This window comes from Oryza brachyantha, chromosome 2 (assembly GCF_000231095.2).
Source record: "Oryza brachyantha chromosome 2, ObraRS2, whole genome shotgun sequence".
Lineage (NCBI taxonomy): Eukaryota > Viridiplantae > Streptophyta > Magnoliopsida > Poales > Poaceae > Oryza > Oryza brachyantha.
The window spans coordinates 14144652-14171079 of record NC_023164.2 but is presented as its reverse complement, the minus strand read 5'-3'; the positions used below and the strand labels follow the sequence as shown (position 1 = coordinate 14171079).

General features: G+C 41.0%; 2 protein-coding genes across 2 annotated transcripts; both read left to right on the top strand.

Annotated features, from left to right (window-relative positions):
• The first annotated feature begins 7393 nt into the window (after window positions 1-7393).
• LOC102704486 (potassium transporter 19) lies at window positions 7394-14270 on the top strand. Its single transcript, XM_006647190.3, has 9 exons — window positions 7394-7484; window positions 10196-10365; window positions 10494-10716; window positions 11216-11464; window positions 11564-11614; window positions 11707-11967; window positions 12093-12145; window positions 12241-12355; window positions 12854-14270. The coding sequence occupies exons 2-9, from the start codon at window positions 10255-10257 to the stop codon at window positions 13981-13983; spliced, it is 2193 nt and encodes a 730-aa protein (XP_006647253.1). The 5' UTR covers window positions 7394-7484; window positions 10196-10254; the 3' UTR covers window positions 13984-14270.
• Window positions 14271-16487: 2217 nt separating this feature from the next.
• LOC102704772 (zinc finger protein GAI-ASSOCIATED FACTOR 1-like) lies at window positions 16488-20393 on the top strand. The gene is made up of 3 exons (XM_006647191.3): window positions 16488-17005; window positions 17779-18175; window positions 19370-20393. Exons 1-3 carry the CDS (start codon window positions 16867-16869, stop codon window positions 20304-20306), a joined length of 1473 nt encoding a protein of 490 aa, XP_006647254.1. The 5' UTR covers window positions 16488-16866; the 3' UTR covers window positions 20307-20393.
• Window positions 20394-26428: the final 6035 nt, after the last annotated feature.

The window sequence follows — 26428 nt, the reverse complement described above, 5'->3', positions numbered from 1 at the left end:
CAAAGACCCATGACAGGTGACGCAGTACCTTGTTTCTTTATCTGCGGATGACTGGGATAGAATTTGATGATAAGGCTGGATCTGTTGGAAAGATGACTTCAAGATCTTTCCATCAAGTAATCATGGAGCTGAAACGGAGCTCGTATGCAAATTTGGCGGTCGTTTGAAGTCAGCAATGTAGCGTGTGGCCGAATTGGATTCCAGCACTTGATCATCTTGATCTTGATGTAAGCAATGGTTGTATCGGTAATAGGCTTGATCACATCAATATAACTTTATACATGCAAACTTTATATCCCTAAAGTAAAAAAAAATTATCATATATTAGAAATAGGTTGCTTGTCTGCCTCCACTAAAGCGGCCCATGAAGTGTATATACAAGATATGGGCCATCTCCACTACGCCATCTCCACTATGGGCCAAAGTGTTCACACGCGGCGCTGGCCCGCGAGCGCTCGCCAATTAGACTTTTCGGTCATAGCTGCCAACACTAGGGGCCAATGTGCTAGGGTAGCCGCACATCATCGATGTCGTAGGCCTGCTTGGGTTCGGCCTCCGTTGCTAGCCCTCTCTGACTCCTCCCAGCCTCATCCAAGCCGGTCACCACACTCCCCGAGTCCCCATGATCCCCTTCACCTCATGCAACCCTTCTCTCTCCTGCTAACCGTCGCTCATCGGTGCACCGACTGCCGTTGATTCGGCTGGGGGTCAACCTTCCCCCGCTCAAAGTTGATGTGGTAGCTAGCCATGTGGCTGCCACACTAGCCCGACCGGGCCTACGCCACTCCGGGCTAGGCTATCGTCCCCCACTAGTGTCCAAAATACCTTCTTAGCCCAAATATCTCAAACCCAAAACATCAACCCAACAGTCCTAAAACCCCGGAAAATGAGGTCTATGTGATATTCCTTTGGTCCTCACATGCCAATTGCCATTCCCTGTTTAAATTATTTTCTTGTCTAGAAAATATTTAATCCCTTTTCTATATTCTAGAAAATGGTTTAAACTTTGAAATTTCATATCTTTTAAAATTGTAACTCCAATTTAGCTCATTGAACTTTTTTTTGTAAAAATGATATCTACATAGTGACACTATTAATATATATGCGTAGGCTAATTTTAGTGCCCTTTGCTTGTTTTTTGTTTTGTGTCGCAAGATGGTAGAACCAAGAAACCGCAGATTGAGGTTTTCACTGAAGAAGAACCAGAGCAGGACAAAGGCAACTCACCCTTAATCATGTTGACCCCATTTTTAATTTAAAATTATGAATCATGCATGATTTAGGAGCACAATGATTGACTTGACTGACCAAACCTATTTGTTATACACTACCGCTACTGATTGTTGAAGGACCCTTATACCCTTGTTACTCCACTGTTCTCTTGATACACGTGCTCTTATCATATCAATATCGCGATGAGATAAATTAGGGATTTGTAAAAATATTTCAAAATGAAGACTTGCGTGGTCGGTAGCTTGGAAAGAAACCTATATTATAACCCCTGGTTACTAGAAGACACGACCTACGTGGTATGACCATTGCATGACATGTAAGGGCCGATTACTTGGAGAATTTCATTGGGCATTTATAGTACGTCCATACGGGTGAAATGGGACGACCTTGGTCTAGTAAATCGTGGACACATGCGTAGAACCCCTTGAACGTGGGTTGCCGATGTGTGAGATGCATGTGCGAGGCTCCGAGCATTGGTAGTTTGGGACTGACCCGATACTTGGTCTGAGACACATTCAGGGGATATTTTGCTGTCTTGGAGAAGCTTTGGAAAGGCTTTGTCGCAAACCTCCATGCATCAGACGCAATTGATCAGTACGCACTAAGCTTGCGTCTTGTGGAAAGGTTAAGAACCGTTCGAACAATCGCGTGTAGGATCACGAGGTCGACTGCCAGCGCTGACGCATGGAGTGATGGAGCCGTCACCGGCGAGCTCATGGTCATGGATAGTCATGGACTCATGGATGGTGTGGCTGGTTCCTAGTGGCCACCACCGGCTAGCTCAGTTACAGACTCCGGCCGCCGGTTGGATTAAGGCCTGGTTAGTTCTAAAATGTTTTTCCGAAAACATCTCATCTAATCTTTAAACACCTAAATAAAACAAAAAACTAATTGCACTGTTACGAAAGAAATCTTTTGAGCCTAATTAGTCCAGTCCTGGATTAGCCATAAGTGCTACAGTAATTACCATGTGCTAATGATAGATTAATTAGGCTCAAAAGATTCGTCTTGCGGTTTCTAGGCTAGCCATAAAATTCATTTTTTCATTCGTGTCCGAAAACCCCTTCTAACATCCGATCAAACATCCGACGTAACACTTCTTTCAAAAATTTTTGTCAATCTGAGGGTCTGATTGGGTGCGTAAGTAGTGGGAAAGAGGGGAGGTAGGCAACGCCATCCAGCAGCAGTCCAGTCCGCGGGATCTCGTGTCGCGGATTCACGAGCATCACGGTCAAAAGGTAAGGGAGAAGCAGGATGCGTGCAAGGATGCTGAAGCTTCACAGGTTCAGACTAATTGGTTAACTGAAGATTATTTCTTTTTCAGCCGCTTTTCGTCGGTAACCGGGGTGATCGTTTGTTTTTTTTTTAAAAAAGACAGATGATATATTTATACAGAAAATAATTTATAAATAAAATTTTTACACGCTTCTTCCGTTTTAAAATAAATCAACTCGTAGAGTTTCAATCTTGCCCCAAAATTGATCAACTTCTCCACTCTTACGAACCGTTCTTACCTACCATTGGTTTGCAAATTGAGAAATTGGTCTATCCACCCATTAACATTATTTTGCTATTAATGATGGGTATTTTAATCATTTGGCTAACTCCTTAATACTTGCTTGGGAAGTTAGGGGTTGAATTTTTTATGGGATAAAGAGAGTACATATTATTAGCGGGGCAAAAAAATAAACTACGATAAAAAATTTTAAAATTAACTTTAAATTCAAAATTCAAAAGTTGACTTCATAAACATAAACGAAAATCGGAGACACTCGATTATCTCACGTTTGGGTCACGTATCTTGCCGTCGGCATTGCGTTCCAATCGACAAGACAGAAGTGATATGGGTCAATACTCCGTAGGTCAGGTCAGCCATGGCGTGCAGTTTGGTTGCCGTTAAAAGGAGCTAGATTTCTGTCGATCTAGCTGATCCCTCAGTGGAAAACATACTAATCATTAGAGTTTTTTTTAACTATGCTTGAAAAAATCTTAATATATCGTCTCTTTTATTATAAAAAATGTGTTACTTTGAGATACATTGTATCTTGAGATTATAAATTTTCTTAGTACCTTGGGATACTTTTTAAGAATGATAAAAAAACCCTAACCATTAACTTCTAACCACTAAATACATTCTCAAAATATAATTATTTCTAAGTTTTAGAGTTTAATTTAATGTATAAATATTTTTTCGTGAAACTGATCTATTTCAAAACGAAATTAATCCAAGAAGGTACTATTACAAAACGGAGGGAGCGTATTTCACTTAAGTTTTTATTACGCGAGTCTGCGAGGGTCTCCGGGAGACGACCTATCCATATTTTCTCAGTTGCTACCTATAGCACATTTCGTCGCGAGACTAATCTATACCCTGTTTTATAATATAAGATTTTCTAGTCTTGTATAAATTTTATATAGATGTTGACATCTATAAAAAATATATATATATATTAATTAATTAATTTAGATAAAACTAGAAAGTCTTAAATATAAAAATATAAAAAGGAGGTAGGCCATGCATGGCTGAACTAAACAAACAAACAAATAAATAAATAGGGCACACTGCTGTAGCTGCAGACGGATATGCCGCGTGACGACAAGATCGAAGCTACACAAGCTCCAGCACATCCATGGCTGAAATTCGCAGCAATTTAAGCTGCATGCCCTAGCTCTTTCTCTTAGACACGTACGTTGCATAATTCGTGATTACTACATGGAACGCACCACTTGACAGTTGACATGACGATTAATTAATTGTGCTAGCCCAACTCTCACTACTCCAGCTAGTTAGTGACAGCCATCGATCACTCGTAGCTGCTATACTTTCCCGTTTCGGCCGTCACATCCTCTTCCTCAATAGTATTCACGTGACCACTACCGCTCTTTCCCGTACGTTAAGGTCCTCGGACGTAGGCCGGGATCTTTAAGATAAAGCGATTCTAATACAGGACACTACGAATAATTTTTATATTCCTTATATCCCAACATCACTCTTATAATATAAACACTGCTAATTTATATTTAATTTTAATGTTACTCGTATCTTATTATGTATTGGTTATTGTGCAAAAATTTTCTTTTTCTTTCTTCATTACCGTATCATCTTTTATCGTACGTGATAACTCATCTAATTCTATAGATATTATTTTAGTCATTACATTGTGAATGCCCTAACTAATCCAGATTTTTTCATTTTTCGCACGCATGTTTCCCAAACTGCTAAACGATGTGTTTTTTTAAAAAAAATTATATAGGGAAGTTGATTTAAAAAACATAACAATCCATTTTTAAAATTATTATAACTAATAATTAATTAGTCATATATTAATCTGCTACTACGTTTTACACGCCGGTTACCTAACCCACTAAGGAACGTAGTCATACTTGTCACCATAACTTGATCAGTCATATACCACTGTTACCTAAACCTAATGAATGCCGGTTGGAAATCCCACGTAGATACTTGATATCCAGTTGATACCCAATATCAACACTGATGAGGATATCGACCCCTAGGTTAGATTAAGAACAGAGGCCATACTATTTCACAAGCAGAAAAAATGTCAGCTCAGGGTCACTGCTGCCGGAGCTTTTGAGGCCTCCGCTGCTATCGGGTTAGGTTACAGGTTAGCCACCATCGTAAGGGCATGCACACGGCAAATTGCCTCACCGAGGAGTTTCAACTTCCAGCTAGGACAAAGCAAGTTTAAAACCACTGATTCCACAATGCATGCATCCCTGTGCGGGCCCTTGCAACAGCCTTTTCTCTTCCTCTCTTCACAGCCTTTTCTCTCCATGTGTCATGCCGCATGTCTCCTCTCTCCTTCTCACTCCTCATCCTGACTTGCATGCGTGATGCTTTTCCTTCCTTTCCTGATGTTTTAGCAGTGGCTCTAGCAAATTTTTGACGAGGCTTCGCGCGGCTTGCAGAGGAGACGCTCAGCTTGCTTGAGCCACTGGGCCCCACGCCCTCTCTCCTCCAGCTAGATAGTTCGCCTACGTGGCGAACTAGAGCTACTCGCCACGTAGGTGCATTGTGCATGGCCTAAAGTCGAGTGACAGGGAGGGAGCTGCCACTGCATGGCCACGTCGCTTTGGCAACTTGTGCTGCGCATCTGCATCGGGGAGAGGAAAGCAGAAAAACCTTGATCTTGATCTCGCCAGGAAAGAGGGTGTTCGCTAAAATTATAAAAATGTTACAGCAGATTAGGCCAGTTTCAATGGAGGTTTTATGTAGGTGTCATGCATAGGGGTGGGAATGGGGCAAGGTCCGTGGGTTCTTTCACAACCCTGTTTAATTCTTAAAAAACATTTAGCTCGAAATTATATACAATTTTATTTTTAACCCGTTTTGAACATAACCCTTAAATTTTATAGGCAAAATGGTTATGTCCATTACCACCCCTAGTCATATACATTATTTAGGTGACATATCAGCACAAAATTTAATATTTGTATAAAACTACGAAGAGAGAGAGAAAATTAGTTTCATGGCCATGAAACCTTTAGGCACCGTTACCAAGTCCTCGGTAATACAGTAAAATTCACATTGAGGGGCTTGAGACGTTTCATGCACTCAAACACTCTCTATATGCAATCAAACTTTCAGCAGTAATTAAATACTTTATTTAACTTTGGAAATGGTACGATGGAATGTTGCACCGTGAGTAGCTGTTTCATACATCATTTCATCGAGTTAATTGTTTTGGAAACTGTGTAGTGAAACCGAGCATTATGATCGACCTTAATGCTTATCAAATAATTTGGAATCAAGTCAGATAGTCTAACTATAGCTAGCGTCAGACATTTGGACAATCTGACTAAGGGCGAACAGTCTGATCCTATACAAAAACGAGTAAACTCTATGGAGACAAGCACACGACACGAGTAAACCCTAAGGAGACAAGCACTTAGCTCAATCTTAAAACACACAAGCTGTGGTAATCAAGAGAGATAAACTAGAGAGAAAGATCACCAAATAGTTCAAGGGATAAAACAACAAATGCAAGGTAAACAGTGAAGTGGGACACCGATTTGTTTTACCTAAGTTCAAACTCAACTGTTCCTAGTCTCCGTTGAGAAAGATCCTTTCAAAGTCAGGTCTCTTTCGATCATTTTTCTCTCCAAGCCACCACCAAGGCCAATACTGTCCTCTAAATGACCCTCTCAACCTTAAGCTCGGATGCCACGCACGTCTTCTTGATTGGTCTCGCTTGCTCTACCAACCTTTTACCAAAGTGAAGTTCGGATTTCACTCTTTCACCTTTTTTCCTTTTGGAGGTGAGGTAGGACCTTGACATTCTTCTCCTAGACATATCACACACACCTAGTTTTTTGTGGGCTTCTTCTTCTCCAATTACAACTGCTCAAGTTCACAAACTTAAAACAAACACACTCCACACCACTCCCTCTAGCAGCGCACACTCTAGCACTCTTGAGATGATGCGAGGTCATCTAGCCTTCTAATATTTGCATTAGAGCATTTTTACCATCCTGATTTAGTTCTACTGTCCGGTTGAAGGTGATCGCACTAATCATTGTTTGAAATCACCCAGACAAAGACTTAGTCGGACTATCTGTGTTAGGCTTGAATTTTCCGTCTCAGAACATTTCAGTAGTACATCTATCTCATCCTTCATCTTGAAAATAGATGATGAAGGGCAAAAATTATGTTCTAGCAGAACATACATCTCATCCTTTATTTTTGGATGTATCCATATTAGCAGAGAAACTCCATATTTGTATGTTCTCTCCATTCTCTAAAAAGAAATAGAGGATATCATATATGGATGATCTAATGGAGTATACATAGATATGGAGTATGAAACTCTTTTAGATGATAATCCAGATGAAGATATGGATGACCAATTTAAATGAGTGGCTAGCCTGCATCCATTTAGTTTTGATTGTCGTATTCCCTCAAAAATATTGCCAAGTAATTTGATTCTGCTGTTAAGTTTTTTTTAAAAAAAACGTCTATTTACCTTTCTATAGACGACTCACGGTCTTTTCGACTTAAAGCGAGAGAATTCTGATCCTCGTAAACCTCCCTTACGTACTTAAAAGGCTATCTCCCCCCTCATTTCCAGAGGAGCACAAACACTAGAAGCTCGCTCTCTCTCTCTCTCTCTCTCTCTACACGTTTGGCCGGCGGCGAAGGGAGGCAGCCGGCCGGCCGGCCGGACGCATCGACGACGCTGGCGTGAGGACCTCTCTGACGTCGTCGCCTTCGCTTCCGTTTGATCGAACAGGTGCAGTCTCTGCCTATCTTTCCCTGTTACGTCACAGTCCCTCTTAGCTGCACAAGACCGTTTGTGCAACATATACTGGTTTGCTGCCATAAACACGTCTACTTATATAGCATCATATATATATTCGACTAGATTAACGCTTTAATCAATTGGTGATTTGGTTTGCAGCAAAGAACTGCAGACGTTGGTGTTCTGGGTTTGCTACATATCAGCCCCTCTCAATTCATTTTTACTTGCTGCAGTATTTGACAAATAAATATATTTTTTTATGTATATGTTATTTTGATAGCTGGAATTCATGTTGCCAGATTAATTTCCTGTCACACTTTTATAATAGTAGCGTAGAGTTTCAAGTATTTATGAATTATGTTTATGGTTGAAAATACTTTAGTAAAAGGTCATAATAGTAATATTATCATAAAAGGTTGGTGAATATATATATATATATATATATATTAATATAGTAATCTTTTAGTTAAGTTTTGTTCCTAACAAAATAAAATAAACAAAATACGTCAAAAGAGAGAAAACAGAGGGAGCACACCGTAGAGGTCCTGCCTACGGCAGCTGGATATGGACGCCTTTGTCTCCACTCACTCTCGATTGATACGGCCGAGGATTAGACTGCAGTCAGTCGGTCACCAGCTAGCTATAGTCGCCAGTAGTAGCTGACCAGGCTAGGGCTGGTAGTTCTTCGCCGTGTGATGATAAGGCTAGTCTCAAAATGCTAAGCTTCACTGCATACTTAACACAGCTAACTCGATAAAATGATGTACAAATAGCTACTCATAAACCTAAATTAATGCACATGTTTGGTTTTTATTTAGGGAAGGAGGAAACTAATAGCCTGGCACAGCATAACCGGATCCAACCATAAAAGCCTAGGCTTTTCGGACCGTTGGAGCCAAAGACCATATCTGAGCAAGTTGCTAACACATGATAGCTGCTAATCTTAAAATCTCATGTTTCTTAAATACCCCTTGAAACACAGGATCATGGAACCGTGTGAAAAGAGAAAACTTATAAAATAGAATGTCATGCCCACTAGATTTCTATAGGAACCAAAATCATAGGAAACTTCAAAACATCTTTTGATTCGTATACAGGAAAAACACATGAATTTAGAGTCATGTGAAAAAAAATATGAGGCATTTCAAAGGAAAGGCTAGGATCCAATCTTTTGTTTCAAAGCCTCTCATAGATATTTACGGATAGGATTGAAATCCTCCAAAATCCCTATGTTTTTCATGCAAATCAAAGGGAGCCTTAGATTCTTATCTAGGATTAAGATTCTAAAGCTAAATGATACGATTGGTTAAGCCATAACTTAAAATTAACTCTAAAGTTAAGTTTTCAAATTTTGTTTACAACTCATAGAGCAAGAAATTTATGGTTAAACCATGGTGAAAATCAACTCCAAAATCAAGATTTTATATTCTTATCAGATATTTATTTGAATCTTTAGCTCCCAAACAAGGCTAAGACAAACTGCGGTTAAGCAGGGTTGGTCTAGCACGAAATAAACCAGGATCAGATTACAAATGTCTTTTAAAACTATTTCATGGTTGCTCGGAATGAAATGCACTAGGCCTAATAATAATTCGTGCCGGGCCAACTCTAGGCAGTAATTTCCTCCCCGGAAGGAACAAATCTTTTACATTAGGACATCAACAATGTAAGAAAAAGTAGATAGTAAGGAGCCTTATTACCCACTTTAACATTGTGAAGGAAGAGAGTAGAGGAGGTAGTAGTATGATTCGGTAATAGCACTATTACCCGGTAACAAACATTAAAGAAATATTAAAATTCCCTCCTCTCAGCCTCTCTCTCTCTCTTCTTTATTAGTCATTACTTTATATGTGGGGTCCATCTAATACCTACACATTGTGAGAAATAAAATAACTACTATCTACCGTAGGCTTCACTCTTACTACCCACTCAGATAATATACATCGAGGATACCCTTAGCCAAGCCTGACAAACGGTCAGGTCTCGTACCTTCAACTATCCTGAGGATATCAGCCATTACTGCTTCTCAGCATTCAGTCATCCCTGGTGGCTCAACACACGGCATTCAGTTTTCCCTCATCCAAAACAGCACACACACATAAAAAGAGAGAAACAAACCAACGAAAATGGAAGCTGAAGAATGGCTGGTGCAGGAAGAATTCTCTGGCTAAACTGTTCCATGTGAAAACCATGTAAAATTAACTACAACAAAAAAAATTACCTGCGTGTTTACAAGGTGGAAAAGATGGTTTGCTATTCTGGAAGATAGGTGAATTTTTAGCGTTGTCTTTGTAGCCTCTCCTTGCGGATCGCGGCACCATCTCCTTGCTCTCTTTTAATCATCCTCTTGTCTATTTTTCACCATTTCTGTTTCTCCATCATCATCATCTTCTTCTTCTTGTTCTTCTCAAACATTTATATATTTATATATTTTCTATTTTAATTCTTTCTTTGAGACATAATTCCCCCACGTAGTTTCTTAGTCGGGGAAGATTTTACTTGCTGTTGGTTAGTTTACTCCGAGATATATTCAGTCAGGTCAGCTGCATTTGTTGCCATCCAAGTGCACATTCCTGTGACACTTTCGGCGTGCCAAATCCCCTAGCTAGATCCATGAATTACAGGTTTCTGCTCAAAGATATCGAGAAGGAAGATCCAGTTTGTACAAACCATTGATCTTGTTTTCCCATTGCTTACTGAAGAAGAACAGTCACACGAGTTGTTGGGTCCAAAATTCTTGGACGTGCTGAGGTAGAGGAGGATGTCTATCCACCAGGTGGAGAGCCCGGCCGGGCCGGACAGGCTGCAGCGCCATGACTCGCTCTACGGCGAAGCCGAGAAGGTGTCCCACGACAAGCACCATGGCACCGGGGTAAGCAGGCCGGGCGCCTCAGCTCAGCTTCTCGCCATGGCCATCGTTTTTTCCTCGTAGCTGCAGGTGAGACTGACGCCGGAGAGTTCATGATCATGGATGATCGTCCATGGTGTGTGTGTGTGCAGGGAAGCTGGGCGAGGACGCTGCAGCTGGCGTTCCAGAGCATCGGCGTGGTGTACGGCGACGTCGGGACGTCGCCGCTGTACGTGTACTCGAGCACGTTCCCGGACGGCATCAAGCACCAGGACGACCTCGTCGGCGTCCTCTCGCTCATCCTCTACACCCTCATCCTCATCCCCATGATCAAGTACGTCTTCATCGTCCTCTACGCCGACGACAACGGTGACGGTGAGCTCCCCCAGACCAGACCCAACGACCTGTCAAGATTCAGAGAAGCAGTGACCGTTCTGAATTTCTTGCGTTCTTTGTACATTAATTATGGAGAAACACTATAATGCTCTATACTGATAGTATTATACTATTATAATTGATTTGGACTGTCAGTTTATAAGCACATATTGGTACTTTACTGATTCAATGATAAGGGGTAATGTTGGTATTTGGTATTCTATCAATTCTTCGTAAGAGGTTTTTATCCATACATTAGATAGTATCGCTGTTAAGTGCCATACTCAATGGCATATCCTTTCCACATGACAAAACGATTTTACCTCTTTGTGCCCATATGTTTTGGATAATTATATCCCTTCGTATTTTTACCATCCTTAAGCGAGTGATTGTAGAAATAGCTCTGAGCTTTTCGACAAAATTAGATCAACATTTCAGATTCAATTTTACTACTAGGAGAGAACACCATAGCATGGCTATTAATCATATTGCGTTACAGGAGGAACATTTGCGCTGTACTCGCTGATATCGCGATACGCCAAGATCAGAATGATCCCCGACGAGCAGACGGAGGACGCGGACGTGTCGAATTACAGCATCGAGGCGCCCAACTCGCAGCTGAGGAGGGCTCAGTGGTTGAAGCAGAAGCTGGAGTCCAGCAAGGCGGCCAAGGTTGCCCTCTTCACCATCACAATCTTTGGCACCTCCATGGTCATGGGCGATGGAACCCTGACACCAGCAATTTCAGGCAATGATCATTTCTTTAATGTGTGTATTTGTGTATAATTTGGAGATTAATTAGTATTCCCTATATGATCTGTTGCCAATGGATGGTGTCTCTTTGCAGTGCTGTCTGCGGTGAGTGGCATCAGGGAGAAAGCCCCAGACCTGACACAATGTGAGCAGACGAAAACTGCTGATCAGTTTCAGACGAAAACTACTGATCAGTTCTGTCTGAAATGTGTTTTGCCTTTGTCGTTTTTGCTACAGTGCAGGTGGTGTGGATCTCGGTGGCCATCCTGATCCTGCTGTTCTCGGTGCAGCAGTTCGGGACCGACAAGGTGGGCTACTCCTTCGCTCCGGTGATCTCGGTGTGGTTCATCCTCATCGCCGGCATCGGGATGTACAACCTCGCCGTGCACGAGCTCACCATCCTCAGGGCCTTCAACCCCATGTACATCGTCGACTACTTCAGGAGGAACGGCAAGGACGCTTGGGTCTCCCTTGGGGGTGTTGTCCTCTGCATCACAGGTTTGAGCCGAGCCGGAGCCGACGCCTCTTTGTTGCGCAAAATTGCGAGAGGCGAAAAGAACTGAATAAGAAGGGATTATTTCTCGTGTTTTTTTGTGTGACTATTGTGTTTGCGATGTTCGCAGGCACGGAGGCCATGTTTGCTGACCTTGGCCATTTCAACATCAGGGCAATCCAGGTAGCGCTCAAAACTCCCGTTTCTGCACATTGGCATCATCTTGTCACAGCTGAAAAACACCTGGCAATGGTGTCATGGTTCGTTCTGCGTTGCAGCTCAGCTTCAACTGCGTCCTCTTCCCCTCGGTGGCTCTGTGCTACATGGGTCAGGCAGCCTACCTGCGCAGGTTCCCCAAGGATGTCGGCGACACCTTCTTCAAATCCATCCCAGGTAAGGTTAAGTTGATGAATCGTTAGAAAGAGAACTTTTTATGAAAAAAATAACTTAAGGTACCATATTTTTATTGTACAAATTTAGGGTTATTTTATTATCATTAAAAAGTATATTAAGGTATAAAAAATTTTAACGTAAGATTCTGGTTTAAGGTATATTGTAACTTAAGTTACTAGATTTTTACAAAAAAATATGGTATCTCGAGATATTTTTTTTCAAAGATGTTAATAAACTCATAAATTTATAGTGTCTTGTTAGACAAAAAAAAACTAGAAAGAAAGATGTGAGATGACGTCATGGCGATGGTAGTAAAATTTTGATACTTTAAAATATATTGTAACTCAAAGTAATAAATTTTTACACTGAAAAATATGGTATCTCGAGATATTTGTTTAAGGGTATAAAAAAGCTCAAAAATTTAGTATCCTGATATACATTAAAAAAAACTAGAAAAAAAGATGTGAGATGACGATGGTGTGATATGATCTGGTGCAGCGGCGCTGTTCTGGCCGGTGTTCGTGGTGGCGATCATGGCGGCGATCATCGCGAGCCAGGCGATGCTGTCGGGGGCGTTCGCCATCCTGTCGAAGGCGCTGTCGCTGGGGTGCTTCCCGCGGGTGCAGGTGGTGCACACGTCCAACAAGTACGAGGGCCAGGTGTACATCCCGGAGGTCAACTTCCTCATCGGCGCCGCCAGCGTCGCCGTCACGCTCGGCTTCCAGACCACCACCAACATCGGCAACGCCTACGGCATCTGCGTCGTCACCGTCTTCGCCATCACCACGCACCTCATGACCGTGGTCATGCTGCTCATCTGGAAGGTCAGGCTGCCGTTCATCGCCGCCTTCTACGCCGTCTTCAGCTTCGCCGAGCTGCTCTACCTCTCGTCGATCCTCTCCAAGTTCGCCGACGGCGGCTACCTGCCCTTCTGCTTCTCCATGGTGCTCATGGCGCTCATGGCCACGTGGCACTACGTCCACGTGATGCGATACTGGTACGAGCTGGACCGCGTCGTGCCGGCGGCCGAGACGACGGCGCTGCTGGCGCGCCGCGACGTGCGGCGCGTCCCGGGCGTCGGGCTGCTCTACTCGGAGCTCGTGCAGGGGATCCCGCCGGTGTTCCTGCGCCTCGTCGACAAGATCCCCTCCGTCCACGCCGTCTTCCTCTTCATGTCCATCAAGCACCTCCCCATCCCGCGGGTGGCGCCGCCGGAGCGCTTCGTCTTCCGCCGGGTCGGCCCCGCCGGCGACCGCCTCTTCCGCTGCGTCGCGCGCTACGGCTACACCGACCCGCTCGAGGGCCCCAAGGACTTCGCCGCCTTCCTCGTCGACCGCCTCAAGGCGTTCATCCACGAGGAGGCCGTCTTCGCCTGCCAGTCCGCCGCCGGCGAGGCGATGGAGATGGCGGAGGAGGAGAAGCGGTTCGTGCAGGCGGAGGCGGAGCGCGGGCTGGTGTACCTGATGGGCGAGGAGAGCGTGACGGCGGCGGCGGGGTCGTCGGTGATGAAGCGCGTCGTGGTGGACTACGTGTACACCTGCCTGAGGAAGAACCTGTGGGAAGGCCACAAGGCGCTGTGCGTCCCGGAGGACCAGCTGCTCAAGGTTGGGATCACCTACCAAATTTAGTCTTACCTCTTTCTCTTTTTTTTTTCCTTTCTGTTTTTTTAGAAAAAAAAAGAGAAAACTTTCCCATTGTTTCTTAGGGCTTGCAAGGTTTCTTGTATATTTGTTTTTGTTGCTGTAATGATGTATAATCTACTTACTACTTTAGCTTGTAATGATGTATAATCTACTTGACACTTTAGCTTGTAATGGTGTATAATCTACTTGACTACTTTAGCTTGTAAAGTTGTAATGATGTATAATCTTTGTATAGTAAAGATTAAGATGAAACTCGAAAGGAGCTCGGATCTGTCGCAAATTGCAAGAACGAAAACACCAGCTGGTTAACTCAAAGCATGAAGGGCTTGTTTGAGGAATGCATGCAGGGGAGTCCCCACAAGGTCTTTTGCTAACTGGGACTGCAACCGTGCATCAATATTCTACTATGCAACATGCGCATTGTCAGGACGTCCTCAAGTCTTCAGCATTCTCCTGAAACAGTACGTCCAAATACCGGCAGGGGTCACTGTCCAGGATAGGTTGCCTAGGGCAGCCCGGGTGACGGCTTTTGGCGCTTTGCTTGTATTGTACCCGTTTTGTATTTCAATGATCGCTTTGTATTTCAATGATCGCCGTATGTATAGGTGGTAATGGGCCCAACTACTTTGGTTGGGTTTAAAATAGATTGAAAATAAAATTGTATAGAATTTTAAGCTAATTTTTTTAAAAAATTAAATAGGATTGTGAAACAACCTAAGGGCCTTGACCCATTACCACTCTGATACGCGTTTAATCATTCATTTTAATTAACTTTTTTTTGCAAATATGTAAAAATATAAGTTATAATTAACTTTTTTTCAAATATGTGAAAAATATAAGTTATAATTAAAATAAATTTACTGATAAATACAATCATAACAAAATAAATGATAAATATGTATGTTTTTTAATAAGATGAATAATCAAACGCATGTAAAAAAAATTCAATGGCATCATCTATAAAAAAACGAAGGGAGTATTCGTTGTGCTTAATCAACCGAGCTAGGGCACATTCCTTACCACTGAACAGTATAGTTGGCCTGAAAAAGGGAGTAATAAAAGAGAAAGAAACAATGCCACAGCTTGCTCTAGATTTGTTTACAGGTTGCTGCAAAACTCCCTACTGATTTGTTTTCTGCAAATCCAAGTGGTTCCCTGAATTGGTTTACAGGCTCATATTCTACCATGAATATGAAACAAAGAACTACTGCACGAAGACTATATAATAAACTGTTAATGTAACAATATATGTACGCTCCTTTAAGTAGTTAGTGGTAGTGGCAGTGAATCTATCATGCCACCATTGTAAATTTTGTAAATGAGGACACGTACAAAAGTGTTTATTAGCTGATTCTCTCAATCGTCACATAAGTAAATTTGGTGACATAGAGGAAAGAGAAAATAATTGAGAAAAGTTATTGTCATACATAGCAACGGTTTAGAGTCGACTCTTAGCATTTATTAAAGAAATCTTTCTTGTATGACGGTGTATAAAAAAGAAAACTAGTGTATTAAAAATATTGCATTAATGAAGAAATCACACCTGACTCTACCTTTGTATGTACCTTTGTATGTATCATTATAAAATAGACTCTTATTACTGACATGGCTTGAGATAGAATACCATTGAACATGCCCTGAGTCCTTCAATATCTTAATATTAAAAACAATAAAATTTTAAATGGATAACTATATATAAAATCAAATTAAGATGAAGATTCCCCATAGTAAGGATGGGTACCATATTTCATGAAAATATATTTTATTTATTTTAGACAATATTATAATATACCATTCAGCTAGTAATGTCCTAGAGAGGCCAGATAATCAATTTTAAATTTTTAAGAACGTAGCCGGACTCCATCCCTATTATTTACGATTAATATCAGATTAAACAAAACCATAATATCGCAGTGACAGATAACTAGAAGTGGCCAAATCAGCGAACGGTTCATTTGACATACCTTCTAGCCTTTCTATGGTCTCAGCATCTGCATTGGACGACATGCCATGCCGTGGAACCCTTCAAAGCCCCACCAGGTACCCATGCACAGCAGGAAGCTCCAAGCCAAGCACTAGAACAAGAGCAAACCTGACAGTTGTGCCAGCAGAGGAGGGAGGGGTGAAACCATGGATGCCGGTTAGAATAAAACACGGCCCAAGTTTGTCTCTTCTCCCGGATCTCCCCTTTGTCATATCCATCCCCTCCCTTGTAACGACGAAACCGTCTCCTGCCTGCCTGCTCTTCACAGCCATTGTTCCGATTTTATTTCAACCTGAAAGTGACATTGTCCCAAGAAAACAACATTATCAATTATCCGCCCAAGAATTGATCTTGACGACGACAAGGTAGTTTATTCACCCGCCGTGAAATGTGACATGCATCCCATCCTCTCTTGTCGATAGATACAATGTGTTCAGAATTATACTCACAGCAGGGGAAAAATAAAGTTCCAGTAGCACGCTGCAGTGAAGTGTTATCTTTAAGATCTCCCCCAAATGGTCATCATATCAACCTATCAGTCACAGTGCACAGCAAATGGAACTGTTATGATTTGCAGCAACATGGGCGTACTAGTAGGCATGCAGCTCAAGGCTAGATTTCTCTTCATGTGGAGTTTTGCTCAGGCAACTTCAGCGATCCTGACAAAATAATTGGTAACAATGAACAGAACATTCCGTGCTGACGAAATAATCAGCGTCGTATTCCTTGGTTTTAAAATTAATGGTTGCAGTCCTTGATGCTGACTGAAAGGGAATTCACCATTTTCCTGTTGTCCAGTTGTAGTCCCTCCACTCTGCGGTGCATAAATCATCACCCCTCCTCACTTCACTAGCACCCTCTAAAACCAGTAGAGCTTCCAAACAATGTCACACACATCGGAGGAAGAATCTTTGAAAAACCTCGAGCAGCAGCCGAAGCTAGAGGATTGTGCTGCCGGATCGAGCAAAGGTGACACGGCCATGCCTGTAGTGAAGAAGAGAAGAGGTCATCCAGGAAACCCAGGTGTGTCCCTTCAATTTTTCTAACAAAGTGCTATTGTAGCATTTCATAATACCACTTTTCAACTATTGCTGGTCAACAGTCCAAACCTCATCATTTCAAGTGATAGTTGTCTGATTCATGAGCACACGTGCAAGTGAGATATAACAAGTCCATCAAAGCAATGTTTAAAACAACAATTATGCTTCTTGGTTATATCTGGCTAAGAATTAGACAAAGAGAAAGACAAGGTAAGGTTAAACTGAAAACTCAGTGGAAAGTCCAAAGATTATAAATCTGATGATACTTTTTTAGAACCTCCAATCCCCAAATCTGGAAAGTCAATATGTTGTTCAGTGCTGTTTTAGCCATGAACTAAGTAACTCCAGGTCTCCAGCTGTCATGTCATATTAGTTACCTGACAAATTTATGTTGTTAATAGGAGTAAAACACACATACCTAAACCATTTCATGTTATAATGATGCAAAGTATGTTCCAACTACTGCATTGAATTTCAATGTTGATCACACTAAATATTTGACATATATAGATGCAGGAAAGAAATATGATTTGATGGGTTCTAGATAATAATCAAATATTGCATTTTATGACACTGTAACTTATGAAACATCCAAGGCAGTTATGCACACTTGATCTCAACAAGTTGATCAAAAAATTAACAGTGTTATCTTGGAACAAGTTGATCAAAAATTAATAAGTTAGGTGATGATAATGTTATCTTGGAGCATAACAGTGTGACAGACTAACACTAATTCATGGTAATATTCATTTGCAGATCCAGATGTTGAAGTCGTAGCTTTGTCACCTAAGACACTTCTGGCAACAAATAGATATATATGTGAGGTCTGCCATAAGGGTTTCCAGAGAGACCAGAACCTCCAACTCCATAGGAGAGGCCACAACCTACCATGGAAGCTGAAGCAGAGAAGCAGCACTGAAGCTAAGAAGAAGGTGTATGTCTGCCCTGAGATCACCTGCCCTCATCATGATGCAACCCGAGCTTTGGGCGATCTCACAGGCATAAAGAAACACTACTCCAGGAAGCATGGGGAGAAGAAGTGGAAGTGCGACAGGTGCTCAAAGAAGTATGCTGTTCAATCAGATTGGAAGGCTCACACAAAGATATGTGGCACCAAGGAGTACCGATGTGACTGTGGAACGATCTTCTCAAGGTATCTGTCTCATAACCAACTACATTATTCACAATAGTTATACCAGTTATACTTGAGCAAGTTGATCATGCTAAGAACTCCATAGAGATAGCTGTGTCTTACTGTTATACTTCTGCATGAGCAGCTCTCGATGAAAATAGTTCATGATTATGATCTAGACTCAGTAATTTTTGTTTGTTGCATAGCATATTAATTTGAGGCTAAAGATAGAGGAGAAAGGAAATGTACCTTGAGTATTACTCCATGCGTTTCATATTATAAGAGTTTCTAGATTTGTCTAGATTCATCCATGTATCAATGTATATATTTTGCATATATGTCAAGATTTATTAGCACATATATGAATCTAGGTAAGTCTAGAAAACTTTATAATATGGAACGGAGGGAATACATACTTGCATGAGATTTACTCTGGTCCAACAAAAAATATCTCAAGGTACTAAATTATTTCTCACCATTGGATCTAGCTGAGTAGCATGTGCGCTGTTAGATTCAACTATCAGAAACGATTTGGCACCACGAGGTACCGGCACTTCGAGGTATTTTTTGTTACTTTTTGTTAGACTGTAAAATTGCTCTACTTGCATAGGACAGGGTTTTATGAAGCCCTATGTTTATTCCTACTACTAGTTTGAAGTTGAACACTTGAAATCTATGGATTAATTCATTAAAAAAACTATCTTCACGTGGATGTGTTATATGGGCCCCTTTCTTTGGACTGATTCAAACTCCAGTAGACCCTAGTCTTAGCTCAAGTCCAGTTATGCTTATGATCTGTCCTTTACTGTTGAGACTACAATAAGACTCTTTTTTGATTTTTCGTGATGGAAAATGCGTAAAACATTAAAACATTCTCTTTTCATGTTATTCCTCATCTTTCGCTTGCAACAGATAGTTCTGTGTAAGTCATTTAAGTAGAAGTGATTTCAATATTGGCTATGTTCAGTTTATGTTCTCTCAAAGAAACTATTGCAGAAGAAAGCAACTGTTTCCATGTGAGCTATATGAACTGAAAAGCCATCAGAACACCTGCAACATCCTGAAAGATCGAAATGCTCCTGCAACAAGTAAAACTTAAGGATACGCCATGCTTACCTCCTGTCATGTTACTTACTCTGGTTTTGATCACACAGTAAAAATAGTTCTTTTTTATTATCAATTTTGGAAAGTAATACTCAAATCTATTTTACACAGAAAAGATAGTTTCATCACACACCGAGCCTTCTGTGATGCATTAGCTGAAGACAATTCTAGGGTTAATAATCACAGTCTTGCAACAATGGTTGGAAGTCTGCATGGTCAACAGCAAGATATGTTTTCACATGGAGTGCCTAGCTTCAGCTCTTCACCTGATATGATTGCAAACTTATCTAGTAATGACCATAACACCGACAGCCATCTGAGATCATTATCCCCTTATGCTCTCATTACAAGGAACACCGCGTTGTTCTCAAACCAGATATCACCCAAGGAATCAGGATTTCCACTTGATGGAAGTGTGTCAAGCTATCCTTACATGCCCATGAACTCACCATACATGTCTGCAACAGCCTTGCTACAGAAAGCTGCAGAGATGGGAGCAAAGACCAGCCAGGATCCTATTTCACCGTTACTTCTTAAAAGTTTCCCAAACACTTTGACTAGTCCTAGAGATCATATGAACATATCTTCTGGAAGCCAGGGAGATTCCATGGGGAATTCAACAGTTAATAGTGTTTGCATGAAGACAACCGAAGATGAGAACTCTTACATGAGTGGTCGTGGTAATACTCTGATCAACTCACCATGGTCCAGTGGCATCATGAGGGCAGGTACTGTGCCTTTAATTGGACTAATGAGCAATCCATTTTCCATGAGAGCAGAAAAGGAAAGCCCTAGCATTTTCCCTGACAACCAGACACAGCACAACAGGCAAGAAAACATTTCAGTTGTAGGAGATGCAGGACTAACCCAAGACTTTCTGGGTTTAGGAGGAAGTGGGAATTTGGACATTAGTTCTGAGACATACAATGCAAATGTGACAGCATTAAGCTACTCTGATGAGCCAGAGAAATCTCAGGAACATATCTACTCTTACCATCAGTCATCTCTTGACCCCACTGCATTGGAGAAACCCATTTGGGATTCCTAAAGCAGACAGTTTACTTACACTGGTAGTTCCCCTTCAGCTTAACAGGAGCAGAATTAGACATTAAGCAGGTGTTGACACAACATCGGGCAGTAAACCCTTGTTCTTTTGGGTGAAATAGGTTTAAGAGGTCATTTCTATTCGAAATTCAGAAGGTATCTCAGTAGTATTATCTGCGTCAATGATCCATGCAGGACGACTTTAAGGAGTTATTGTATTTCCATTCAAGCAAAACATTAATAAAATATTTCTGCAAACTTTTGGCATATCAGAGAATCCAATTTTCTTTCATGTATGAGGCTTTAGGTGTAAGAATGTACTGTTTCTATTGCTTGCATGTTTTCATCTATAATCAGGCCATGTTAGATAATTTTTGGGCACCATAAGTCCATAACCACAGTGATCTTTTAGCCAATGTAACTTATCCTTCTCATTCTAAAGCTAGGTATGAATGGATGCTAATTTTTTTTCTACAGCCAAGACTTTTAGCTGTTGTTGCAACAGGCAAAATTCAAATGACAATGGCGATGATCTAGGCATGCTCCACGCGTAGGAAAGCCACGTAACAAACACATCGAACCTACCAGTGTATCCTGATTCCTAAAGCTGAAACTGACACAGGTGAAATGGCTAGCTAATACATGTATCATGCTCTTGGTAGCACCATATGCCTTCAACTCCTACCAGCATCATGCTAGATATCATTCATTTGAGGTCTCAAATCAAAATCATGTCAATATAAGAAGCATTCCCAGCGCATAAAGCAATCCCCACCAGAGATGCGGAGCTTACCTTCACAGAATTCCCCGGCATCAGAACAACTTCGATCACTCTGGCCTTCAAAAGACACCTGCAGTGCAGGAGGATCAGATTTTTTTTTTTCACTGAAGGAGCTTGTGAGAAACAAAAAAATATGAACGGAACACAACCTCAAAAATCATAGAATCTCCACCCGGCGCCAGTTGGAGGATCCAAACATCGCACGGGAAGAACCAAGGACCCACCAAATCGATCCGCGATCCGCGACCGCCGCCGCGGGTGCTCGAGCTCGTCATAGGAGTACGCACAGAAAAGCGGAAGCGGCATTTCGCCGCGGTAGCCTCGACGAGGAGAAAGAGCCAGGCAGCCAGCCCGTTCCCCCTGACACGTTTGCCCCCCGCCTCGGTACATACTGCTGTGCTGGGGAAACGGCGGGCGGGAAGGCGGGTCGGGGTCCTCGCCGGAGGTGGATGGCCTGGCCTCCGCCGATTCCACCGCCGGCGGTGGAGAGGGTTTCGTAGTGGGAAGGAGAAAGGCCGCGGCATCATGGGCCGGTTGTTGGGCTTTATATCTACTTTTCACATATTGGCCTTCTATACACCAATACATGGTTGTGCGACGATTTTTTATATTTGTAAATTAAAATTTGTTATACATCAATCCATGGGCCGATATTTTACTCCACCAAAACACAAGCAAGCATCCATAATTTGCAAGACGTTCGCTAGGAGATCCGATAGATACCAAAGTTGACAGGTGGCCGGTGGACTTGCTCGCCGAAGGATCCGTCAGCGGAAGCGGCGACGAGCTCGGCAGCAGTGGATCTATGTACATCAGAGGCAGAGAAATTTAACTTGTTGCCACTCTTACGAGCGGCCAAAACAGATTTACCACTCGCTGTCTATGACATGTAGACCCTCATGAGTCTATGACAGATGGGTCTAGTGACAAATCTGTTATGAAAATCCGTAGAGTGACAAAAAGTTAAAAACCCCTCAGAGACCGGGTGGACAGCAAAGGTGAGGGGAAGACGATTGTGGGAAGAGGAGGGAGGTTGACGACGTTTACATTGGGCCCAATTAGAGCCCACACGATGGATTGCGTCTTCGTGGGCTGCCCTCATGCTCTTGCCTAGCCAGCAGGCCGTCTCATCCCGGGCCGACGTAGGCCCAGGACGTACCAATATTTTTATTTTTTAAGTAGCGAAGATATATTTTATTTAAATAATACAGTTGATTATTGTGAGTCGGTTTCGTGAACCTTGATTATAAATAAATGGCCAACCGATTTGCCCCCAGACTTCTATGGTAAAAAAAGAGAGTAAAAGGACAATGTTACATGCCCGTTTGATTGCTGTGTCAAGTTTTTTTTCTCTCTTTCCGTGGGAGGATTGATGTGTTAAGCCTGACCTAACAAGTTACACGTTGCACTTCAATTCCTTTTGGTTAATTAAAAGAGCAGCAGCAGCCGCTGTTGCTCCACTAATGACGAAGTGTTTGGTAGAGCCAGGAATAGGTACGTGTAGGCGCTCCTCAGTTTGGAGGAATTTTACGGGAATTTTAGAGAAATTGAACTGTTTTCTCTAAAATTCCTGTAAAATTCCTGTGATCCGAAGAAGTCCGTACTCTGTGCAGCACGCCCCAATACTAGCAGATCTACATGTGCCTAACCTTTTCTTAATTCGGTATCTCTCACGCTGCCCAGCCGGTAGCGTTCTGTCTTACAGATTTAATTCAAAGTTTTGTTTGGTAGCAACACATTATTCAGAGTGATGTGAAAATTTGTATTTTAGATATATTGACACGAGGATTAATTAAGGTCTAAGGAGGTGGTTAGTTGCGAAATCAAGATTAGTATAGCATATGAAATCACGGGCCATGCTTTGTCAGCTTAATATTGTGGAGACATGGGTAATTGGGTATATACTCCATCGGTCTAAAAAGATTCGGGTTCTAAAGGATACCCTAAAAATCTGTCCCTTCATGTATCACTGAGCAATACTACTTTTTATAGGTGGTGGGGACGACATCTGTGCAATCCGTCCTCCATATTTGGCCTTTGACTATCACGATACGCGTCACGTCGGTTGAATTCAACTTTGAATATTCAATCATATTTGTCATTTTTTTTATGAATTATAGATATCATATTTGAACTTGCATGCTTCCATAGTGATATATCTTATATTAATCTATCTTCATAAATTCTTTTTAATTTTTTAATGACTATTTAAATAACATGCAATAAACGAGTGAGCATCCCTTTGACGGTTTAGAATACTTTCCTGTGGAGAGAGAGGTTTTACCGTACAACTACTTTCAGTCTAAAAAGAATTGTCAATGATGATGTGTACAATGGCGGCGAGGGGCGTCTCTCACTCACATTTAAGTGTTTTTAACTAAATTTAGACTGCTACGAGTGCCTAAGGTTGGATTGAGAGAGTGCATATATATAGCAAAAAACATATTAACTCTAACTAAAAGATTTTTTGGACCGGGTATCTAGGAACCCCCATGATCACTGTAGCTTCACCTCTGGATGTGTACTAGATCTGATTGGTTGAACGATCAAGATAGATGATAGATTTGAGTGAATCTATCCGCAATGTTGAGTTTGATTTCATAACTTAGGTGGTTATATATTTTATTTATTGGCTTTGACTTTAGGACTTAGGCCACTTTTAATGGGTATCTATAAGATATACTATACAATTTTTTAATAGAAGAGAGAGAAAAACTATCTCTTAATCAAGAGATAATCTCTTGCACGTATTTTAATGTCAAGTGAGAACGAATTGTAGAGTCATTTGTATTATGAGTTATTTGCTAAAAGTTAGACCATTGGAAAAATTGTCTTTTAGAATGCTTAAAGATAATATGCTATCTCTTCTATTGTTGAAGGTGACCTTAACGACAAAGGTTTAAGGAGAACGTGGGACTATACATATGGTTTGTGGTTTGTGCAGAACTTCACCAAGTACTAGGAGGGTTTAATACTAGGTTGCCTTTAGGCTAGCGATCACTTAGTTCTTTTATTCTTCTTAAAAATATGTTCGGTAGTCCTAGAGGGTGTAAATTTATAATAATTAGACGTAGCTTCCTAAAAACAAAGACCGGCTAAAATGAATTTACCGTCATCTAAAATTTAGTCTTTCTACTGTAATTGCTTTAGGACACTAAACAAGGGCCATGTCTTATCATCCCTTTCAGAAAAATGGGTACGATAATCCCTTTCAGAAAAAGAAGGTTTAAACGACGGACCATGTGATAAACACCCCCCAGTTACCCACTACACTTGTAGAAAAGCATATGATATAACGTTTTACTAGCTCGTCGCCAGTAATTCTCGTGTATTAATAGTCCGGCTTGGTCTGTGCATGCAAAACAAAAAAAGCAATTATCGCTTGATTAATTAAATATTAGCTATTATAAACTTAAAAATAAGTTAATCCCACTTTAAGCCAACTTTGACATATTTATAACGTAAAAATAGAAAAATAAGAGCTCAGATTGAAGGTTGCAAGGGCGCCTAAAGTGTTCATGGTTGACCAGACAGCCGTAATTAAATCGAATTGCATTTGCCCGCTACTAATCATCGTCCAAGTAGTACAGTAGTAGTATTTTTTTACAAACTAAATAACCCCTAAGGCATTGTTTAGTTTGTAAAAAAATTTTGCAAAACATCGTATCAAAACTTTAAATACATATTTGAAATATTAAATGTAGTCTAATTATAAAACAAATTTCAGATTCCGCCTGGAAATCGCGAGACGGATTTTTTGAGTCTAATTAATCCGTCATTAACACATGTTAGTTACTGTATCACTTATGGCTAATCACGTTCTAATTAGGCTCAAAAGATTCGTCTCACTATTTTTTCCATAACTGGGTAATTAATTTTAATATTTATATATATTTAATGCTTTATTTAGATATCTAAAAATTCGATTTTGATGTTTTTGGAAAAATTTTATGAACTGTTTAGCCTAAGCAAACGCGCGGTGGTCAATCACGTCGCCGCCAACCATCCAGCAGGCGGTGGCAGCAGATGATGGACGGATGCTGGGAACCGAAGCTTCCCTCCGATTCGGTCAGCCTCACTCACGTATCACATCGATCTATGCATGCCCTCCCGCCAAACCCAACGCATTCCGTCGATCGTACGTCGTGCTGCTACTGCTCCGGTTTAATTTAGGCCATGTGTAGTTCTTAAATTTTTTTTTTCCAAAAACATCTCATCGAATTTTTGGACACCTAAATAAAGTATTAAACATAGATTGAATCAGAAAACTAATTGCACAGTTATGGAAGAAATTTTGAGATGAATCTTTTGAGCCTAATTAGCCCATGATTAGCCATAAGTGCTACAGTAACCAACATGTTCTAATGACAGATTAATTAGACTCAAAAAATTCGTCTCGCGGTTTCTAGGCTAGCCATGAAATTCGTTTTTTCATTCGTGACCAAAAACCCCTTTCGATATCCGGTCAAACATTTGACGTAACACTTCTTCTAAAAATTTTCTCAATCTAAACACCGCCTTATATTTCCTCCACTAGTTACGGGCAGCCTAATCAAAGTTGAAAGATGCCGGCCAACGCGCGCGTGGACTCGCCGCCACCGACGAACGCATATGCAGCGCGCCTGGGGGAGCTGCACTATTCCAAGGGGCTGTTTGGATGTAACGATTTGTGTAGTTCTCGTCTTAGAAATGCCATCTTACAAATGTTACGTATATTTAGAAGTTAACTAGAAATATTAAATGTAAATTAATAATAAAACTAATTGTATAAATAGAGATTATTTCATTAGACAAATTTTTTAAGCCTAGTCAATTTATGATTAGCAATTGTTTACTGTAGCATCACATTCGCTATTAATAGACTAATTAGGCTCAATAGATTTGTCTCGCGAAATAGTCCAAAGTATGAGCCGGGTTTTATTAACGGTCTATATTTACTACTTCTAATTAGTGTCCAAACATTCGATGTGGTAGGGACTTTAAAAAAAAGTTGGAGGGAAACAAACACCCCCCTAAGGCTGTGTTATTTTAGACCGTTTTTTCTCGTTTTTTTCTGGGTGGTTATTGAAATTTGAACCGTTAGACGGTATATTTTTTTTAGAAAAATATATAAAAGTTTATCATCTCATATTTGCAAAATAGATTTTTAATTTTGTAGTAGTTAATTTTATCGTTTATACTATTTAAATAGTTATTATTACGAAAGTTATAAAATATTTCATCTCCATCTTTATCCATAAAAAATGAAACGTAGATGACGTGCTGAAAGCTTTTGACTGTTCCGCAAAAGAGAAAGAGTACATGACTAATTAAGTATTTAAGTATTATATTTTTTAAATCAACAT